General features: G+C 36.0%; 1 protein-coding gene across 7 annotated transcripts; it reads right to left on the bottom strand.

The window, feature by feature from the left end:
• Nucleotides 1-19700: 19700 nt before the first annotated feature.
• LOC118267965 (lisH domain-containing protein ARMC9) lies at nucleotides 19701-22185 on the bottom strand. 7 transcript variants are annotated; one of them, XM_035582224.2, is made up of 5 exons: nucleotides 21910-22185; nucleotides 21153-21416; nucleotides 20592-20654; nucleotides 20384-20519; nucleotides 19701-20201 (listed from the first exon to the last, which is right to left on the bottom strand). In XM_035582224.2, the coding sequence occupies exons 1-5, from the start codon at nucleotides 21984-21986 to the stop codon at nucleotides 20040-20042; spliced, it is 702 nt and encodes a 233-aa protein (XP_035438117.1). In that variant the 5' UTR covers nucleotides 21987-22185; the 3' UTR covers nucleotides 19701-20039. The 7 variants fall into 7 exon arrangements, with proteins under 7 accessions (XP_035438117.1, XP_035438118.1, XP_050550088.1 ...); XM_035582225.2 differs by having other exon boundaries at nucleotides 21153-21407; XM_050694131.1 differs by having other exon boundaries at nucleotides 21153-21395.
• Between the last annotated feature and the right edge of the window lie 962 nt (nucleotides 22186-23147).

The following is a 23147-nucleotide window of genomic DNA, read 5'->3' as shown; positions in this document are numbered from 1 at the left end:
CTACTCCCACGCACTCATTGTTCCGTTCAATCATAAGTATGGCTCAATAATTACCACCTCTAGAAACCCTCACAAACAGAAACTCAACCTTAAATCATTTGCGATAAGATTCACAATTGAATGTCTTATAATTTCAGAACAGCAAAAGCAATATGGTCGAAATATTGCTAACATTTTGGAGTTGATTTGCAAATTTTGAAACTGTGACTCATGGGAAGTAGGCAGGGATTTATAAATAGATTCCTATAATAGATTTAATCGTCTAATTTATCACTTTATGGTGTAATACAATTACCATTGACTACTTAAGTGGATGTTAAGTAGGAAGATATGAATGTATTACCAGCTAACACTTAAACTACCTGATTTACTTGCGCCAATAAAGTTTTAGTATCGACAGTTTTATTGGTTTCCTGTCGAGTTATTGAATATTTGATCTAAATATTATAGTTGAATAAGACTGGTTTTTCAGTGCAGGTGGTGATGTGGTGGAATGCTGTTGGGTAGTGAGAAACGATTTACAATAAGGATTTACGCTAAGTTAAACAAAATCATCATGTACTGTTGATGTCCTAGACTCTCATTATTCAGGAGGGCAAAATCATCTAATGCCAAGGCCCTCCCACCTTGGTGTTAGGCCAGAGAGGGAGTGTCAGACTCTTACTGACTAAAATCCACCCGGTTCCTACTCCTGCTTTTCGACCGGAGCCTTGGTAACCCGTTAGGCAGTCTGCAGGTCCCAGTCATGTCCTAGATTAGATCTAAAATTTACAAGCTGTTCATTAGAAAACTAATAACATATTTAATATCATTTATTATTTTTACTATCTAAATCAATAAACTTTAATAATCATAAGTGACTTAAACTAGACAGTAACATTGCCCTAATTTTTACATTTAAAAAAATCCAAAATCATGCAAATCATAAATGTACAGTTAACAACAATAACGAGGGTTTAAATGCTATCGTTTTCACACACGGTGGTCAGATAACCGCAGTAACACTACCGTGCTTAGTTACTAATCGCATATTGCACGCACGCTTGCTTGCATACACATTTTGTGTCGATGATGTTACCTTTTTAGATTGTTTTCGGTTGACGGATTTGTAATTTCTTGTTCTACTTCTGGGCTGATAATTATAAATATGACAACAATGTGGGAGAGCCATGCTTTAGCACGAATGGGCCGGCTCGTCCGGAGTGATACCACGGCCTCACAGAAAACCAACGTGAAACAAGGCCTGCGTTGTATTTCGTTGTGTGAGTTAGGTTTCCGAAGGCCCAATCACACCCCCTTACCCTAAAATCAGTTCCAATTACTGTGCATTTATAAAAGTACCACATTAAACTACAACATTTATTGTCTTTTCATCAAGAATTAGCAACCGAATTTTATAATCTTGTACACTACCAACTGCACAATACAATTATTTACTTTTACTTCCCAAATTTGCAACAACGAAACTGAAAAACAATCAACCCAAACAAAACCAAATGTACCAACCAAACACATCCATTTCTCAGCGACTGTCCCGGTTGAGACAGAGACAGCGATGACCATCTGCTGTACCATCGGTGACCTTACGACGGTCATTTATAAACACGACCATGGGAACTTGGAGATAACACATCGCACGTACCACCACGATTAGAATACGGACGGTTTTGCTCGCAATTACGCTAATTTACCACTTACAGGAGCTGATTAGGTTTTTTATTTGAAGTTGAAGATGATTTCAAAGAGGTAGGGTGTGCTAATGTGTTTTGTGTTACTTTTATTTGCTTCGTGTTTTATTTCATGTATTGATATTCTGTAACTGTGTTTTGTACTTTTTTATATATTAAGTATTTGATATTGTTTTAGAAATAATACGGAGGAAGTTACACATAAAGTTACTTTCAGTGCATTTTACCTTACCTACACTATATTACTGAAGAATAATGTTATTGTCAAGTAATGAGCCTAGTCGTTAATTATGTTTGTTTAATAGATTTAAAGTATCTACTTAAAGTTTAAATTATGAAAAATAGACAAAGTATTATTTATTTTATTCTGCTGCTGAGTAAGACCCTGTCACAGGAGTATGACAGAGATGGGACATTACACTAAAACTATTAAAATTATTAAATAAGAAAGCAAAAAAAACTGCAATTTGTCCAAAGCTTACTACAATTAAATTACTTCGAACCAACTTTTAAACCACCAACAAACTTATCCTTATACATTGAAGTAGTGGTAGTAAAAATTGACAAGAGCGTGCGCCTGTGCATGACACGTGTTATCTCAATCGGGACGTGTGCGCGAGTGAGATGCCGATACGATCTGTTCTCATGCTCTCTGTACGCGTGTGTGCGGGCAAACATGTCACTTCCGAATAGACATATCCTTGTCATTTAAGGATTTTTCCTTACATTATAGCATGTAAAAAGAAATAAGGTAAACAGGTTAAAATTATTATATAACTTAGTAGTTGCAATTTCCTTCCATTAACTGCTAAGAACATTTTGTCGGGATAACTATTATAAGCTTCATGGTTATCGAATTTTTCATTTATACCACGATATCTGAAATTATATTTAAAGTGCAAAGCAGTAACTAGAAAGCTATATTTTATAATAACTATCGTGAGACATACTAAATTAATAAAAATCACGGTTAAATCACGTAAATTAATGGAAAAGAGCTCTACTAATTTCGAGTCACAGAGGGACTTTTCTTCATGAGCAACGTGCGCAAACGCGGCGACGTCGCGCAGCCTACTATAGTACTGTACTAATAGAGCATTTCTCTATTAATTTATGAGTAAACCGTGATTTTTAGTTAAACTAGAAAGCTAATTGATAAAAAGTTAACATGATAATGATACTTGAAACAACAAAAACCGAAAGCACTCCACAGTTATCCCTATTTCAAAGAATTAGAAAATACAAATCTTCCACTACACTGTTAAATAAAGACATCAAATCACTACCCACATAGAATCACTAGAAACACACTAACAATAAGGTATTCTTCAAAGACCTAAGCAGGATGACAATGTCCTACGGTGTATGACATCATTAAGTTGTTAGAACCATGTCGCGGTGACGGACAGACAAACAGCTTTCGATGTCAACCCACATGTTGGGTAACGTGACAATAGACCGCGGATGTGTGTGACCTAATGTATGAGAGCTGATGAAAAAATCGTTGACAGTTATATTAAAAGTTATGTACCTATTGTAGTAGATGTTAACTATAACTTGGAGAGCTTGGTCCAAGGAAAATTACCTATAGCAGTGTGGCCTCTGTGTCTGTATCTGCTACGATTGCCATGGTGATTGATCAGAGTCTTATCAAACTACCAATCGCTTCTGGATATTTATATATTAATACGTGATGCAAAAACTTTCGGAACCTTTTTACGATGCGCGGACGTAGGAGCATAAAATTTGATACACTTATAGTTTATGTGTAGGAGAAGTGAAAAATGCTATATTTTTCAAAAATAATGCTTATAAAGTACATTAAATCAATAAATAAAACATTACACACACTACCATGCATAGCATCTATATGACAAAATTAAAATTGACAGGCATTGCGATGATATTCTCACGTCTCATAAAAAGAGGTTTCTCATTGAAGGAGGTTTTTATTCAAGATCCGCCGGAATATATTAATTTGAATTTCAAAAACTAATAGAATTTGTTAAATAAAAATTATCCTTGAACGTATGGAAAGTGGTATTGTAAATTAAATCGTATATGGTCGAATTTCGACCACTAGGCGACCACTAGTAAACAGAAATATTTTAAACTGACATGGCATGCCTCATACATGCTAACAATATCATTAGAACACAACAGGATGTTTATTAATTTCTTTGAGTTTCATCAGTACATCCATGATCATGGCGTTGCAACAGTGCCGAAATATCGGAAACTCCCAGAAATTAATAAACATGAAATATCCCATTGCATTCTAATGATAAAACAGACACCTAAATTGAACCTTATTTTTTAGCATTCTGTGTTGTCCATGGATTTCTGTCACAAGTACGTCCCGCCTCTATGGATTAAATCTTCAGTAACCTCACTCACACAATAAACTGTACATCAAACAACAAACATTTTAGTGTTTTTTACATTTGCAATTAATTCGTGACCCTACAACACTATCATTGCATAAATTACTGATCAACTATGTAATAACTTACATATTCTTGGATGCATTATACAAATTCATGTCTATTTGAAGTATCGATATCTACTCGCATCCTTTTAGTTTTATCAGCATAAATTAAAGGCTTGTTGGTATTTAAGTCCATTCAATGCAGGCATCTTAGTTGGTATTTATAAGGTCTCTGAAAAATATTGTTGTTGCACATTAAGCAACCTAAATAGTATGATGACTACAAAATATTTTTTTTGTTCCTATCTTGTGACATCCGCGTAATTACATTTTTTTAACATAAAATGATTTTTAGAGTAATCTACATATCATCGAAATCATGCATCACATCTTTCGTATAAGTTTGAGTCTGATTCCCAGAGGTTTTTAATCACCATTATCATCTAAAGCTAGATCATGTATAGTATTATAATTATTTCATTTTTATATTTAGGGCAAGATAAGCCGTATATTAGTATGTACTAATTTTGTATTCTATAATGGGGCTGATATTTTTATTTTAGGAACAAAAACCCTCCGATTAAAATAAATACTTTAACAAATTATCGAAATCAACTACTTGAAACAGTCCGCAATTGGACTAAGGGCCTTCTCTACATCTTCCTTAATACATAACATCAATAAACCATTAACAAAATCAACAACAACAAACCTGTGTTACTACTACGAGTAAAACCAGGGGACCGCCAAACACCAATTCTCGTGAACACAATATGGACATTGTAGACAAAAATACTTTTCATACAATTGTCACATATCTACATAACAATGTAACATAACATTGACCTCCGTGTCCCGTATTGACCTCAGACCTCACATGGGTGACCTCGCAGTCAATGAGACGTGTGTTCCCTCCTAACCTTAGACCACAGACTAGCAACACCCCATACATTGATATCGACCTATTGGCATATCGTAAAACATTATCTAGGGAATACTTTTACACTGTGTCCAATAATATTGTGTTTAGGTTTGTATGAATGAGTTATGGATCTAGTTTGACCTGTGGCCCAAGATTTGCGTCAGTCCATGGAATAATTATGTCGTGTGTCTCTTGTTCCTAATAGTGTAGCGGAACTGGATGACGGTGATATATTTGATGCTGTTATGCTGTGGCGTTTAATTTGTGTATTATTTTTCCTGGTATATAAGAATATGTAGAACTGCCTGGTTGATGGAGAAACCACGAGGTTTGTAGTCCATGCACTATTTATGCCTCGTGTTTGACTTTTATCAATCCAGGGTATTAGGCGTACGGAGCTGCGGACTACCAAGCGGGTTTACCGGGGCTCCGGCTCGAAAAGTAGTAGGAGTAGGAACGAGGTGGTTTTTAGTCTGTAAAAGTCTGACACTCCCTCTTACCTTGCCCAAGGCAAGAGAAATAATTGGATGATTTTCCCCCCTTTAATAAAAGCAATAAGACAAGCAGTGAAATGGAAATAGTAAATGTTTGAAAGTAAAGAAAATCCACCAACAAAATACTCGAAACTTGCTAAGGGAAAGCGGAAAACAAATGTATGTTTTACGACAACTATTTTACTGCAGTGCTAAAGTTTAAACACTTACATTATGATTCTTAAATAAATACTTGAAATCGTTTAAGAAAAACAATTATAGAATTACATAAATATTTTGGAGATTAGAAACATTTAAATTTTGATGAGTAAATGCTAGACGTTAATACTTTCTTTAAAAAAAACGATGCTCTACTCCAGGATTTTCTCCTGTGTCGTAGAGTGCAATTAAAAACATACAACTGACATACAACATACACATGACACCCAGACCCGAAACAACAATTTGTGGTGACACAAAGAGACACAGTTCACCCATGTGGGAATTGAACCCGATCCACGTTGCGCGTCACCACGCTAACAGTGCAGCCTAATATATAATAAATAACAAAACATCGGATATTAATTACCTGGCTTATTTAATTTTGAAACTAGAGGATTGATTGTAAAGCTTCACATGCCATTTGTGTCACTGTATAAGTTGGTAGTCACCAAAGAACAGATAAAACTATTCCACCAATTCCATTTCTTATTGACACAAACATCAAATCCTAGGAAACGGAGAGTGGAAGCTGTACAAACCGCTATGTCAATAAATCACAATGCAATTCTTCAATCCGTTTCCTTATTCCGTCCCATCTTGGGCTGTGCAATAATATTATTATATTACGATAATAGGGAATAATAATCGGGTGGTGACCGCAGCACGCGGAATAATAAGCATTCACCTTGCACACAATAGCGGCCTGAAAATATATTATGTCATTGTGGGGATGGTGGCATCGTGGGTTAACTTCGGTTTGTGTTAAGCTTCGTAGCTTCGTTTAAGGTTATTGAGGAAGATGAAAAAAAATCAATTAATATTTTTGTTAGTGATAGTTATGATTGACATGAAACTTTTTTTTTGGGAAAACATGGACCATTTGTTAAGTGACGTTTTTGAGAGAATATAAATATGATTGTTAAATAATAAAATAATTTGAGTTGCAAATTTCAAACACAATATCAGTAATGAAAGCATTAGAAGTAAGATTGCAAACAATCTTCACCTTATTGTTAAATAACAAAAAAATAAAAATAAACTAGTACGTTAATCTCAGTTCACCAACGTGCAACCAGCCCACCATTTTTAAGCAGTGAAATGTTTATGTATGAAGGTGTCAAAACACTTCGTCGGACACAAATTGCCGACGACCCACTATGGGCATCTATTTGAATAGCTTTAGGTTCAGACCCCAATACAATAGCCACAGCCATGACCGCCTCTATTCTGGATCAGATAGTTCCTACTCTGATAGCCTTCTATGAAGATTTATTGGTAAACGGCTGCTTATTGAATTTTAATGGCACTAAATCTATTGTCCTATGCACCGCCATATTTGCACAAAGATTCCCTTGTAACTAGAATATTATTCATAACTATGAGAACGTTCAAAGGTCATAACGCTCATAGTTTCGTGAGACGAGTTTTAAAATGAATCGGATCGGATCCCGATCGACAATTTTGTGCTATTAGTCCGTGTAACAATGATAAATCTGTGGCCAGTCTTAAATGTCAACGGTCACTCGCTGTAGATGTACTGTTTGATCTCTTTATACATAAATTATTTGAAATGGTCCAGCCACGCCTCGGTGTCGAGATGTTGCAAAATGTTGCTTTTTTAAAGTTTATCATTTTGTTGGTCAATAGATTGACAATAGATTTTCTGATGCTTATAGGACAAATCATAGAAATTATTTCTTTAATAATTTTTCTGCTTAATGTTTTTAGTTATAGTAGCAATATTAGTAAGGACTTACTGTTGCAAAAAATCTTCTACAAAGATAAATAGACACATCATTACACAATCGCCAACAAAGACATGACACGGAACACGGAACCCAGTAACACATGAACAAGAACTCTAAATCCAACATCAAATCTCTCGTAAACAACTGATGGTTAGTGGTCACATCGAGGTATACAAAACCAGTTTATCATGGTCTAACTTTGAGTGATCTTTACTTATATGCAAGGGTCAGTTTATACTGGTGATGTGTAGCTTGATGTGTATCCGTGTGTAATTCTGGTAACATCTTAATATGGTAAGGGGCACAATTCCAATGATTGGGAATGTTGCATCCTTAGCACGATACCTTCGATATATGAGTAGCGCTCACTGCCATTACAGAGCTAACAAGCTTTCGTACAATTTAACCGCGGCTAAATTAACTATGCTGATCTAGAAATGTAAGGAGCTATGGAAGGTATGGAGTCGAAAATCGATGAAAAATTTTTACGTTTTTGTTTTTCATTCATAATTTATCATTGAGGAATAAACAAGACTCCAAACAGAGAAAGATGAATAGGAGATACAACAGAAATACACCTAATAATATTATTATTGTCTAATTAGTTTCTTCTCATTTCATGAGTAGAGAGTAGAGGTCAACTTAAGTAATAGCTAATTCCCCAAAAACTAGAGAAAGCAATGTCAAATATCATAAATTTTTATCAATATTAATATGCAACGTTACGCCATTTATCCCCGAAGGGGTAGGCAGAGGTGCACATTACGGCTCGTAATGCCGCTATACAATGTACACCCACTTTACACCATTTGTGTTATAAGTCCCATATACTGAGCACAATTCCAGACTCTATGTTACTACTGTGAAATTTTCGAAAAACCGAGAAAAGCCCAGTAATACAAATCTTCGATCATATTAACACAAGTACGCATAAGCTATGAACATCGAAATATCCTAACCATCATTACACTTACCAACTACCTAACAGTTACAGACAGACACAAGTATCCTTGTATTGTAATCTTGCGCCAAACAGCTCAGGTAGTGGAGATACAGCGATATTGTTCGGATGCTGCTATAGGTCAAGCGGCCAGCGCGGGCGCACAAATGTCACCGTCCCAGCCGGATGGGACGGTATTATGTGGAATTAAATGATTCTAAAGAGAGATATTTTCATAAATATTTAGGTATATTCTTCTTTTATGGGTGTAGAGTGGAGTTGAACCATTTTTTGTGTCTTGTAAAACTAAGCCTAAATATTAAGCTTTAGACTTGTAAATCTAGAACTTAACCCTTCGTATGTTTGGAACGTGGATCCACGCGAGACACAATGTGTTTTCTATTGTTGTCTTATATACGGCATACAAGAGGTTAATCCAGAAATAAAACTCCACAATTTCATTGTTGATTGGAGGCCCACTCCAATAACACGAAGATCTGTACTCTAATTACTGCCAACAAATATTGTCATTCTACCTGAAATAGCTGGAACTACGTTAGATTTGTCTAGACATAATGTCTATTCCAATCTATCAGAAATACCTACAATCACTGAGGCGACTAACTATTTTTTTACAACACTCATTGTTTTTAAACCAAAATATTCTTATTACATCCTCCACAAAAAAACGTTATTTCCTAAAACATCTTAGAACTTAAAGGTACTGATTGTGCAAGCGAGGCATCTTCTCAAAGGTCGCGAGTTGACCGATAACGACTGCGGCCTTCTGCGGCCCGAATCACTGGGCTTGCACCACGCCATGGGGTTACTATGGGAACACGCTCTCTCGAGCCGTGCTTCTCAATAGTTTTGACACGAAATGTGTGAGATTCCGTGCTTGTAATTGGAATCGAGACTTTTTGAAGGTAATTGTCGATTGTATTGTTTTGTTGTTCGATTTATTTTTGTTTAATGTAAGTTTTACGTGTGATTGTAATGTTTTCTGTACATGTATTTGAATAGTCAAACTTTTCTATGCTTTTAAAATCGTATAGTTAACTTTGAACAATATTTTGTGAATTTCAGTATAGCTACTGGATGTTTCAAAAACATCTCCGATCCGCTTCTCTCATTTAAACTCCGGTTCAACTGGACTCACTGCATTCAAAATCAGAATTAAAATTCCAGCTAATGATTTGCAACTAACAAATGCAACCACGTCCATACCAAGTAGATTCGTGCACAGTGTACAATTTACACTAATGCATAGTTTATGCTTAGGCCAAAATTTGATCAGCATACGCAGCAAATCATAACTCCTTTAAAACGTATAAACGGATGATGAATATTCATAGTGTTTACAACAAGACGAGTGGATTCGATTGTTAGGCGAAGACTACATGGTGTTAGTGTCCTTTACTTAGTCCTACATGAACCATATCTTTAGTTCGTGTTCAAAAATAGCTTGACTCTGGAAACAAGTAATTATCTAAGTAGTTACTTTGAATTGACTGAAAGAAAAAGTATGGTATTAAAAACCGGTAAATGAGCAAACTGATCACTTGATAGCAAGCAATCGCCGCCGTGGACACCCGAAACACCAAAGGCATTACAAGTGCGTTGCCGACCTTTTGGGGGTAACGAATTTAAAGGTTGTTGTGGAATCGGGGATTGGGAATAGATGGGATGTATTTGGACCTCTGGTAACCTCATTCAAACAACGAAACACAACAAAAGCGTTGTATCACGTCGGTTTTCTGAGTAACATTAATGACAACTTTTTTAATCAGTAAGTACTTTGGTCAAGCATTACAATTTAACGTTGTACTTTTGTCTAGAAAGCTATCAAATCTAGCCTTAACAAACCCTCTAATCCATTTCCCTCCCTACAAAACTGTCCTACAATTAGTTGGCCGGTGTATGTTCCCACCTTAAACGTTTGGCTCGGCTCGTCCTGCAGGACGGTCACGTGGGCGCGAGTCGTAAGGTCTGCGATTATGTACGCCCGCGATACAATGCCTGACTGACTATGTATGTTGCTCTACATCATTGTAAAATATTCGAACTTACAAACTTGTTTTAAGGATTGTTGTAAATTTTTATGTTTTCTAAAGCCGATAGGATTGTTTTAAACTAATCTTAATTTCGAGGGACCTACTAGAATGAACGAACGAATTAGTCGTTCTCACAAGATTGAGAACATTTATTTTTGGTGGGACTCTTTAAACACACAATGGAACGCTAATTGTTACGAATATTTCATACTTATTTAGCTTCTTCAACAGTCATAAATAAACTTCAGTTTAAACTACGAGTAAATTGACCCTACGATTGCTGAAAAAGTTCATTCAACTTGTAATAAAGAAGAAAAATATATTTCCAGTCCAAACTAATTATAATACCCCAACAATGATGTTGACAGAGCTACAGTAGTTTAACAGGCTCATATATTTATCCAACCAACATTAGAAAAAATATTTGTAATAACCATCGTGAGACATACTAAATTAACTAAAAATCACGGTGTACTAACGTATATTAAATAATCAGATATGAAGCAGCGTGCGCAGACGTGGCGACTCGAAACTAGTAAAGCGTTTCTCCATTAATATACGTGAGCATTCAAAATAAAGCTAATCCCGCTATACCCCAAGTAGAGCCACATCACAACCCGAACAACACTCGCCAGAGTCCGCGCTATAATTGATACAGGCCGCTAAAAACCAATAGCAAGCCCACAAATGATTTAGTGGCGGCTAATGTGCATGTACAGTGACTTTATTAACATTTATTATGGTAATGATTGCTTGAATAATGTTTTAATATGCGCGCTTGCTTGACAGGCTGCGTGGGGTGAAGTCCGGATGACCTGGCTTGCTGAGAGGTTATGTTTTGTCTTCCTGTGGTCGTGACCCTGATTTGATTTGGAGGTTGATGTTGTTGGTGGTGGGGGGAGGCTGAAATTAAGCTATTGTACTGGTGAGTTATGTATCACTATCGTTTGTAGTGTCGTAGTGTGATTTGTATTTAAATATTGCTTTAAAAATATTTTCTGTTTTGCAGAATGCTCGAGTGAAGATAACATTTCAAGAACTACAATTTATTATTGGAGTTTTTAGGAATATCGGAATTAAATGTAGCCCGTAACTCTGTATCAATTTTCTGAAATACCGTATATACTCCTCTCTGCATCACCCAAAGGTCAGACTGGAAGATAATGCCAATGGCATTAAGTCCGCGTAAAGTACGATTGTGCATAAAGCATAATAAATGTAATAAATACATATGCTTTCCTATGATATCAATTACAGACAAATTGACAAATAGAAAACTACTGACCACTTACACGTGTGCCTTCGTCGTCAACCACCAGACGTCTGATAAAAATAAGCCCTAACTAACACACAAAAACACGCGTCAATTCTCTTGCAATCCCACCACCCACCACACAACATTACTAAACACAGTTTACCAAACCTCACAATACATCAATTACAACTAAATAGCTGTTGACACATCTGGAAGTGGTCACATTATCGGAAATTATACAAATTGTTTGGCACTGACCACCTTATTTCTTGAAGGGAACGATAAACATTGATCACTCGGATTTACAACAGGGCTGGCCTCGGATCGTGGCATTGTCTGAATTCCAGCATTAATGCTAGTGATGATTACAGTGTAAAGGTGCTAGTAACGTGATCTATTGGACGATGTAGTAAATAAACATCGATGATTTGACTAAATGTTTGTGGCATTGGTTTTTTGTTTTCGATCTGATTTTGGAGCAGTAGGAGTTACATAAGGTTATACAGATCATAACATATATCAAAAAATAAATACAAGGAAAAAGGTAACTTGTTAGGATTTCAGGTAAGAAAGTTAAAAACAGAATTCCATATACATACAACACAAATAATTCAGCACAGATTTTAAAAGCCCTAAATGACAGAAATATCATTATGAAAAGCGTTGGGTTTATGTTCATAATAATGGCATGTATAATATAAAGATAATACTAGAAATAGCAAACTAACCAAAAGAAAGGAATTAAAAAGCGGCTTTTAGCTGGAAGGAATTAAAAAAAGCGGCGTATCTTGAAAAATCCAAAATTCAGTTTCTTCTTCTTCATCTTAGGTACTTACTTATGGTATTCCTAAACAACACTAACTCACAAACATATCTAAACATATTATTGTAAGCTGGCAATCCTCTTAATTCTGAATGATAATTCATTCATGCAACATTGTGGTGGGTTGCACAACCAACAATTAGTATATACTTGTGTCCCGACTCTGCTTACATTTACACTGAGTATAAATAATGAATTGGTCGCACTGGTACATTCGTAATATCGCTTTGTTTACTTCACTACCCACTGGCTACTGAAGTTTATTAAGTTATGGAGTGTGATAATACTTATAAATAAAAATTAACGTAAAACTTTGTTAAATCGTTTGACGAGGAACTCGACTAGTTTCAATCCATGCTAGAGGCTCATATAAAAAACTTTGTGTTGAAAAAATTTTACAAATAATGGCATTTACTTCTTAGCTTTGCTAAACTTAACTTATACTAAAAACAATACATTTCCACTCAAGGACACAACGTTGCGCTTCTGGTTTCCAAAACAAAAAGAGAGAAAGAAATATAGATACATCCTAATATTTCACCTCTTTTTCACCAGTTAAGTAGATAATTATTTCTATAAAACCCTCTCATCAAACGCATAACACAAATCTATTAAACACAATGGTCAAGAGTTTCAAAACACAAAAACAAAACTTAAAAAACATCAATTTTAAACCAAACTAAACAAACTAAGAACTAGATGAAAACCTTATCTCTATCTGAAGCGATCTAAAGGATTCAGTAAGGAGTGTGGGGACACACGGAGTGAATTTCAAACAAAGCCTGCTAGAGGTACGTGGACTTGTGAACTCGCTGGAGTAGTTGTGAAGTTTGTGGCTTAAAGAACTTTTCAATCAGACCCGTATGTGGGGTCGCGGCGGTGTGAGCGGCCTAGTCACTGCCCGCTGCCGTCCTGTGGAGTGGAGATGGCTTCTCTGTATTCTGTTTTTATTTTACTCTAGTATGTTTTGCCATATATTATGTAACGTTAGACCTTTTATCATCGAAGGGGTAGGCAGAGCCACGTAATGCCGCTATAAAATGTACACCTACTTTTCACCATTTGCTTTATATGTCCCATGTAATAGGGAGTGAGCCTATTTTACACGTATATACTGAGCACAATTCCAGACTCCGTGCCGCTACTGAGAAATTTTCAAAAATCCAAAAAAAAACTCAGTAATTCTTTGCCCAAACAACTAATTACTGAGCCGAACCCGAACAACTTGGGCAAAAACCAATACAATAGTGTTATACTGATCATAAAGGTCATGATATTAGCTTTAAAATCAAACTCCATACTTACCCACCCTCTTCAAACTAGCAGTAACTGAGATCTTAAGTCGAAAAACTTGGTCCTGAGCGAAGGAAGACCAAGATAACTGAGTTTATTATCTACCGACACACGTCGGGTCACGCTTTGTTACCACACTTGGACAATACCCGTATGTAGACACCAGCACCTCAAACTATACCAAAATAGGGATGATGACGGGGTATGAAAATTAAAAAACTATTTAGTCCGTCAGTTGGGTAATGAAAAAATATTAGACACGTATTTTTTTATTTTGTCATATAAGATAACAATACTTAGATAAAACGAATCAAAATTAAAAAATAGGAGCAAATATGTACGTCGTTTCTACGTATTAAATGTACATATTACAAGGAACGTTATGCGATATTTTAAATCAATATATCTTCAAAAGTATTTGTTTCCGTAAGAAAATAAAAAATACGTGTCTAATAATTTAAAATAATGTACAAGACGGATATTATAAGCTGTCATTGGTTTTTCAACCTTATTTGTGATGTAACTAGGAAGTTTTTATTTTAATCATACTAGCTAGTTACTAAGAAAGATTTTCACTTCTCTACTTATTACAAAGCTGATTTGTTGCTCCGATATTCCCAACCAATTTAAAAAACTAATTTACTGTTCCACTTTTTCTAAATAATCCTATGACCCAGTTTGTAGGGAAGATATTCGCTATAGTTATTTTATGATAGAGAAAATTAAAATGACAATGGACATATTGGAAAAGAGAATAGTATAAGATAGTTTATGTTCTGCAATCTGGAAATGGTATGTCACATACATTTTTGGTTCAGTCTCAAAGTATAACAATTATTTTCAAGGTTAGAGTGAATAGGTACTACATGTCTGTGTGTATAAGTCTGTGTGTTCCATCTTCGGCCACATCTTCGCTTCACCGTTCTGGCAGAAAGTGGGTTGGTGGCCAAACGCAGACTTATCAACGCTAAAAAATAATTTCAACAAATTAAAAATTTAGTACTTAGTAGTAGTTGTAGTTTTTTTTCCTCCTCCCAGCGAACAACAAACAAGACAAAAATAATAATGTTTAAGGAAAAATTTCAGAACAATTCTTCAGCAACAAAGAACATTTTGATTCTCATGTAAAGGCCGAAAACCCAAAATTTCCCGAACAGAAATAACTGTTGATCATAAATGCATCAACGATGAAGTTATCAGCAAATATTTAGCATCGGCCTGCAACTGGATTCCGGCTATTTATCGTCCGACAAAAATACATGCACATTTCGGCCGATGTTAATGCACTTTGCACTGCGAACAGTGGGTGGACATTACTTATTTGGTATTTTTTAAAACATTCTATCTGAAAGTGTGGAAAATTTGGAATATAGGATCACAGTTTGTTTTTATTATTTTTTTCACGCATATTCGACTTTTGACTCGTATGCGAAGTTACAAAATTGGATTAATATTTGTAAGGTTTAATTAATGTTAAAAATATTTATCAAATGCGTTGTACCATAATCGATTGACGCAGAGTAAACAGTAAATCATGGACAGCGTTCACTGCCAATTTGTGGGTCTCTTCCACATAAGTTAATTTCCCATAACCTCGAAACTAAGGTGTTGTAATGTAGGTGGGTGAAGTTGATTTGACGCTGATTAAAAAGTTTAGGTTCATCAGAGAGCGCTATTGCCGGGTGCAAGAACAGATCTTTTTGAAATATATTATAAAATTCTTATATGATACCCAAGAGCCACAAAAATGCATTCTTCTCTGTACCTACTTGTCGTCCTATATCTACGAGTATATTAAAATGTATATTATTATGTACACTCAATAAAATTTCTCTAAAAACCACTTTCCAATAACTCTCACCCTGTATAGAGCTGCAGTGCAGGCGCGGTCATCTGGCCGGGTGCCAACAAAAAACGGCGCGTACGCAAATATCTACTGTTTGTCCGTCTGACCGGCCGCCGGTCACTGCGGCCAACAAACCCACCAGTATTCGGATTACTCATACAGCTACTCTACTTCAGGACTTAGTATAAGATTATAGAATGGGAATTTAATTTAAAATCAATATATAGGTATAAAGACTGCGACAGTATAATTTGATGTATACCTATACAAGGGCTGTGATTGTCTAATTTAATGTATTTAGACGTTAATACTCTAGTGCCTTGATACTTGATAACTATCGATACAGGTATTTGCAAAATCATAGCACATTCGAACATCTAAACTACAAAACTTGACTGCACAATTGGTGCGGTGGCTGGGCAACCGGCTCCCGTGCAACGTGAAGCGGGTTCGATTCCCGCACGGAGTCACTCTTTGTGTGACCCATAATATGTATATGAACTGTGAGGGACTCCCAGTGTGGGGCAACATGTTTTTATAAAAAATAAGAAGTTGAACCAAGCTGAACCTCAAGAGCTACTGATTAGCACATAGTAAGACTACGTAATTTAATATAACCTTATCAAATGACTACACTGTCTTCTATAGTCTTATCAAGACAGAAGAAGAAGGAGAAAGTCCACCTAGATTAAAAAATAATCGGTTAGTACAAGACTATTAAGTGTAGTTACCATGTGTTTAGTTTGCACTCTTTGTGTTGTACCGCCGCAAGTGAAACGAAACGCTTCGCTCACGTCTCTTTTAATAGCCTTTTATTAGTTTTTATTCTGTCTGAAACGTCTAAATTGAGAATTTCAGTCGCAGTGATTTTTCTGTTGAATTGTACCTACGTAGAACGGTTACTTAAGTTATTGCATCGGTAATTAATATAAAAATGTATGTTATAATTATTATTGTTACTAGTTAATGTTACTAAGTATTGCTGGGCTTTTTTCAGTTTTTGATAATTTCTCAGTGGTAGCACGGAGTCTGGAATTGTGCCCAGTATATGGAAACGTGAAAAAAGCCCTGTAATACTTTGCCCGACCCAGGAGTCGAACCCGAGACCCCTTGTCTAGCAGTCGCATTTGCCACCAAGTGGTCGCAAATGCGAAATGCGACATAGGTCAAGTGACCTAGGAGGATAATATTTATACGTAAGTATCAATAGAAATGCATTTAAAGAGACGCATTATTGAAAGAATAATATAATATTATACTAAAAAACCGTCATTACAATTTCAAACCTTCAGGTTGGTTACGATAATGATGTTACATGTCAGTTGTCTATTTTCAGATCCATTAAATAAATTAATATTCTTAAAAATCTTGTGGATCTTTCAAAAACAGCAACCGATCTTATTTACCTCACTACATGGCAACTGTCAGACTAAAATTCTTAGATTGTGTAACTACTTACAATATCATATGTCCGGTAACTGTAGTATTAGTCTCAAAGAGCCATCAGACCACCACATATGGGGACCAGTAGGACTGATGACCGGAGCTGCAGACGGCCGGGTTACTGGGGCTCCGACTCAAAAAGCAGGAGTAGGAACGGAGTGGTTTTTAGTCAGTGTCTGACACTCCCTCTCGCCTCGCCTAAGGCGAGACAAGTCATTGGATGGTTTGCTTCCTTAAAAAAACTGTAGTGTTACTGGCATTACTATCACATTAATAGCACACAGGACTAGTTCACACATACACACCAAAATTATTATAATAGAAATCTTTTTCTATAGATATTTAGTAAAAATAACCGTTGCAACAATGACAAAGCATTACTTCACTTTGCCCAATGACAGCCACAAATGTCACGGACGCGAAGATTATGATCAAACGCAATATTTTCTATAATAAAGTAAAACGGTCAATACGAATCAATGACGCGATGATTTTGCATAATTTTATTGATCCAAATCAGCGTGGATCATTCGTCATTCGGTCAATAATGCGTATTAAAAGTTGTCATTTTTTGCTAGTGATGTGTGTCGGTCGATATCGAGTTTTCAATATTACGAGTATTTGTGACTTATACGGATTTTATAGAAACTAACCAAAAGTTAAATATAGATAGTTTTATTTGTATTTCACAATTTATTCAATCATTTCTTCAGTTTTACTAGTTCTTCACCATGCAAGTTATGCTACTGAAAGGTAATGTACTTAGAATATTATGTAAATTAAGTTATGTTTAAACATACTAGGTATTGATATTTTTTTACCCTGCTCTATAACTCTACAAATACATTTCTAACAACATTTTTTACACCAACCACTCTATTTATCGACAAGCTCTCATATCGCCCACGCCCCTCACTAGCGTAGTGTTGTGCAAATCTCAGTGTTGACCGATGGTGCGTGGCAAATGAGTCGATCGATCATTGCCTCTACACTATTGTAATGCACCTACCAGGTGCAAAACCTCATTGCAAACTTACCAATGTATGTAGCATATCAAGTTATACCTTACTTTATTAGATTTTCAGCCTTATTTCGTTTAGTTATAAAGTTGAAATTTAAATGCAGATGTTTGATAATCAAGGGTAGGTTGATATGCTGATGTCTTCGTAATGGTAATGTTTTTTAAGTATTTTTGTAAACACGTGCGAGCTTGTAACTACTGTGAAATTGATTCATGAATAAAAAAAAACTACACGCAAAAGTTAAACACCCCAAAAATGTCCAAAAGTAAAAGAAACAAGCTTCTTAACTTTCAAATCAAACAGACGCGCCCTGTACAATGTTGACCAAACTTCACATGACCCAAATCACCGCTAACACGGGCCCCCTGTTTATAACCAATAAAAATCACCCACAAGTCCGGTCCGGATATCAACTTTTCTCACCCTAAAAATTTAACAATACCAACTTTTCCTTCCAACGAAAAACAAACAAAAATAACCCTTATATGTGTAAAGTTAAAGTCCTAAGCAACTGCACGTGTATGGTGGCTTTATTCATCTCAATTTCAAGTGATTTGCTCCATATGTCGAGAACAAGTGAACTGGCTTCTTAACTCGCTGGACACCCCAAATTGAGGGTTTTTCGAGGGGAAATCGTCGGGTTTATTGGAATTTCCTATGGGTTTTCACACGTGGTAAGTGCCTTAGGGTAGAGATTATGATCGGCCGTCAAAATATGTTTGGGTTCAACACCTCGAATGAGTGGTGCGGAAATCTAAAGAAATTGACATGATGGGATCCAATTGAATAAAATCAGGACAAGCCTACTCAAGTGATCGCAACTGAAATTTTTGGGAATTAAGTTATCTAATGGTGTGGTTCTTTGGGTTTAGACTAGTATTATAATGCATTGTTGGTGTATTGTAAAGTAAGTAATTGTTAGGTAGCTTTGTAGATTGGATACTTGAGTATCCAATATCCAGAAATTCGGTCACTATTCAAAAGGATTTAGTCTTATTTCATGTATCATAATATAACTGAAGAAAAGTTGGTGTAAATATGTATACATATACCTCTTCTTACATTTATGAAGCAAAATAGAAGTGTGAAAAAGGGTACAACTCCAAAACTATAAAGCTAATCTCACACTCAAACATTTTCCTTCATACAAAAAATATTTGGCGTAACATTATAGCCGTCAATAATTCATTCCATCCTCACATCAGCACCCCCTGGCGGGCGGAAGCGGCTCAATTGGGCGGAAAGGCGGCTTGACCGCAGAGGTCGAGTGACCCTTCCCTTGCGCCTTTCAATCATAAGACCTTTTATAAGGGCGGCCTTTGAGGAGCTCCTTTGAAGAATTTGGAGAACTTTTGTACAATTATGTGGTTCTCAGAATTGGCTCGTGTAGGTTACAGGTCGGGTGTGTATCTTTGAAACTTAATTAATCCCATTTCGTGAAGTTACAATTAACTCTTGGCAGAAACCAGGGCAATTGAGACCTGTTTGTAGCTTATAATTGTGTAATTAATCCAATTTCGGTACAGGGAATAAAACAATGAAAAATGAGCGATAAAATTTAATACAAACTTCAAAAAAATATACTTCACTACACAAAAACATCATAACTATAAATGCACCACGAATTTTCACTGTCACCTCACACGATCGTAGCTTGTACTTCATAAATTTATTGGTTATAAGATTTCAATCCTGTATATGTCTTCCGCCATTACATTAAACTGGCTCTCGAACCATGCGGCCATCGGTAATGTTGGAAAAGGTACTGATTGTGATAAATTCCTTTGAATATCTATACATTCAAAGGAAAAGAAAGAGGAAAAAAATGGAGAGCAATATTCATCTTCAATTTGATGCAAGTCTCATGGAAGGACGTCTCAGGTTACACAAAGGCCACTTTGACAACTGTCTGTAGCACTAACAACACGGTGACGAAGAACAGTATTGTCGGCGGTATTGTCTTGCCTGCCTTGCCATTGGCGGCGGTCAGCGTGCGGGGTGCTATCACAGGCATCGCAAACGCCTGGTTATTGCATCGGTTTAACTGCAAATTGAGAAATATATTAGAAAATACAGAAGCCTAATCTTGTTTGCTAATCAATCCTAAATGAGATTTTTTCAGCAAACAACCACTTTAAGAATCACTAACAGGTTAGGGAACTAACCTAACATACAGCAAAAATTATTGAAACATCAATTTTGTATGTATAAATAAGTTTTATATACCTCGCAGCAAGTAGTCTCCGGTGAGCCAACACAGCCAGAGCGGCACCCTCGCACCACCGCCTCGTACGAGTTGCCTTTTGATATAACAGACGTAAAGCATTTGTCGTCCACACTGTGGCATGTGATCGTGTGCACTCTGAAAATAAGAAAAACTTAACTGAGTTGTTAACAACAGAAATAGGATTTGCAGGCTAGGAATTAGCGCTACCTTTCTCCGAAGCGGTTAAAGTTCGGATGTCTCTTACTGAAGACAACAGGAGTGTACTTAGGCCTGAGAAATTTTCAATTTCGTTGGTATATTTTAATGAATAAATGAGCTCTAAATGGATATTGCTGTTAAACAATAATACTTTTATTGTATCTGCAACTAGACACAATGATTAGAAGCCTGCATAGTGGAACTGTTAGAGATTTCGCCTATTCAGATGAAAGTGAATAGGCGAAATTATTCAAATGACTGTGACTCCCCTGGTGTTGATTGCTTACCATCAGGTGACCCGTCTGCTCGTTTGCCCCCTATTCCAAATAAAGAGTAATGGTTTTTATCTAATTTTGTACCTATTGCTGAACACATTCGGTAATTAATTAAGATCTCTTGCTTTTCCAAAGAAAATCGTGACTAAGTATGACATTTGTTTATTATATTACACCTTTTGGGTAATATTATTGTCAAACTTTTAAAGTTTCTTTTTTAGAATTTCAAAATGGACATCAACAGGGAAATTTTTACAGAGTATCAATCGTGTTCAGTTAAGAAACGACAAAATACCTGTATTTAGTGGGATCCAAGCACGCTCTCAATGGCGTCTCGGCTTTGTAAGCGCACACATAGCATTCGAGGGGCCGTTTTTTTATAGTTCTAGTGACAGTGAGTGCTTTAGGTGTCGGTACGATAGGTGGCGGTCGCCGTACCACTGTCACTCTCTCTCCTTTGTCTGCTGCAGCTGCAGACTCGTCTTCTTCGTCATCTTCATCATCCTCATCCTCCTCTTCACCTTCTTCATTTCTACTGCTTGAAGTCGAACTTTTTAAACTTTTATTTGATATAATCGTTATATCGGTTTTATTGGGTTGGAATATGGAAGGTAAGGAAGTATAGCGTTACATTTCTTACAGTCAGTTTCAATTTTTGAATAATCATTAGTTACATCTACGTGATACGTTGAGAAATGGAAATTAAGCGCAACATTAGCTTTCAAATTTTATCGGGAGTTTGAGAGAGATTTGTGAAACTGACCGCAAGTCAGTCGAGGCACGACTGTAATCTTATGGACTACAACACATGAGAAGAGACATAAGAAGTTAAAAAGCAAATAAACATGTCATTAATAATAAAAGCAATTATGGACCTAAACTAGTGCTGATAGCTCGGATAAAAAATGGCTTTTATTTTATCACGGCCACTTTTATAGTCTGTTCATGTCAACATGACAACGACATGACTTTCCTCATCGGATGCCATGAGCCACATCAATATGGTACGTTTCATTGATTTTTTAAGACTCAGTATAGAAGGGGATACTCACTCTTCATCGAAGTCTTCAGTTTTCGCTGGTAGAAGGAGCAGCATTGCCAACGCAATGCAATACCTCCACCGAACCATTTCACCACTTAAATCACCAGCTGGCCAAAACTAAACATCCACTAAACATTGGATTTGACATTTTCCTTTTTTTAATAACCAAAAAATAATATAATTATTGTGAGATGTGAAGTGACCAAGAATTTTGTAATTGACAGCTCACGACATGAGATTTTCGTGTTTGGAATTTTTTCTTTGTTTTTTTCTGGCGTTGTTTGAAGTTTCTTGATTTTGCCTCTTTATGTTTCCATAGATTTATTCTTGCTGTGGTAAATACTAAAGAGTGAAACAATATTAAAGAGGATGGTCATAAATATACAAATCTATCTTAAAATATTTAAAAATTACTAAATTGTATACTACCTGCATCTGAATAAAATATGCATTGAGCATGCTAGAACTAAAAGCATGACAATATGATGTCAGCAAGTAAAGGCAACCATTAACCGTTCTTGATATGTTAAATTCTTATCACAATACGTTACCAAAATCATGAAACAATGTGTAAAATAGTATTTTTTCACACTTTACTATAGGTAGCGGCAGTGCTACTCCTGCCGCCCTTCACATTTCCCCTAATAACAGAATGAACTCGGTTGCGCCATCTGTTGCCAAAAAGTTGAACTAGCTACTCGCGGAGAGGTGGCGCTGTACTAAATTAATAACACTTGTGAAGCTGCGTGAAGAAAATAATAATATGTTTAAAATAAAATATTTTCTTTAAAATATTTTTATTCATGTGACGTTAATATACCAGAAATCTATTTAATGTTCTTTCTCTTGGAAGATTTTTGATGTGTGGCATAAGGAGTAGTTTTTAACTAATCCGAACTCCTATAACAGTAGCTTACCCTTGTAAGCTACTGTAAGTAATAAGTACTTACCTAGGCAACATTTTTATAATTTAATGAATACCTGTATTAGAACCTTCATTATTCACAAGTCTTTTTTGAATTTGACTGGACGGTTTTCGTAGTGACTAGGGAACCGGCCAAGTAACGTGTAGCGGGCTCAATTCCCGCACGAAGCAACTCTTTGAATGATTCACAAATTATTATTTTGGGTCTGGATGTCACGTGTGTGTGAACTTGTATGTTTGTAAACGCACCCACGACAGGAGAAAATCCTAGCGTGAGGATAATGACTTGATTTTTTAAATAGAATCAGTGAAACTTTTACCCT

Source organism: Spodoptera frugiperda, chromosome 6, assembly GCF_023101765.2.
Source record: "Spodoptera frugiperda isolate SF20-4 chromosome 6, AGI-APGP_CSIRO_Sfru_2.0, whole genome shotgun sequence".
Lineage (NCBI taxonomy): Eukaryota > Metazoa > Arthropoda > Insecta > Lepidoptera > Noctuidae > Spodoptera > Spodoptera frugiperda.
This window is presented reverse-complemented; position numbering and strand designations above follow the sequence as displayed.

Coding starts and splice junctions, on each gene's coding strand:
- LOC118267965 (XM_035582224.2), bottom strand. CDS start 21,986: ATGGTTCGGTGGAGGTATTGCATTGCGTTGGCAATGCTGCTCCTTCTA. Junction 20,655..21,152: donor TTGGATCCCACTAAATACAG/GTATTTTGTCGT, acceptor AAAATTTCTCAG/GCCTAAGTACACTCCTGTTG. Junction 20,520..20,591: donor TTTAACCGCTTCGGAGAAAG/GTAGCGCTAATT, acceptor TCTTATTTTCAG/AGTGCACACGATCACATGCC.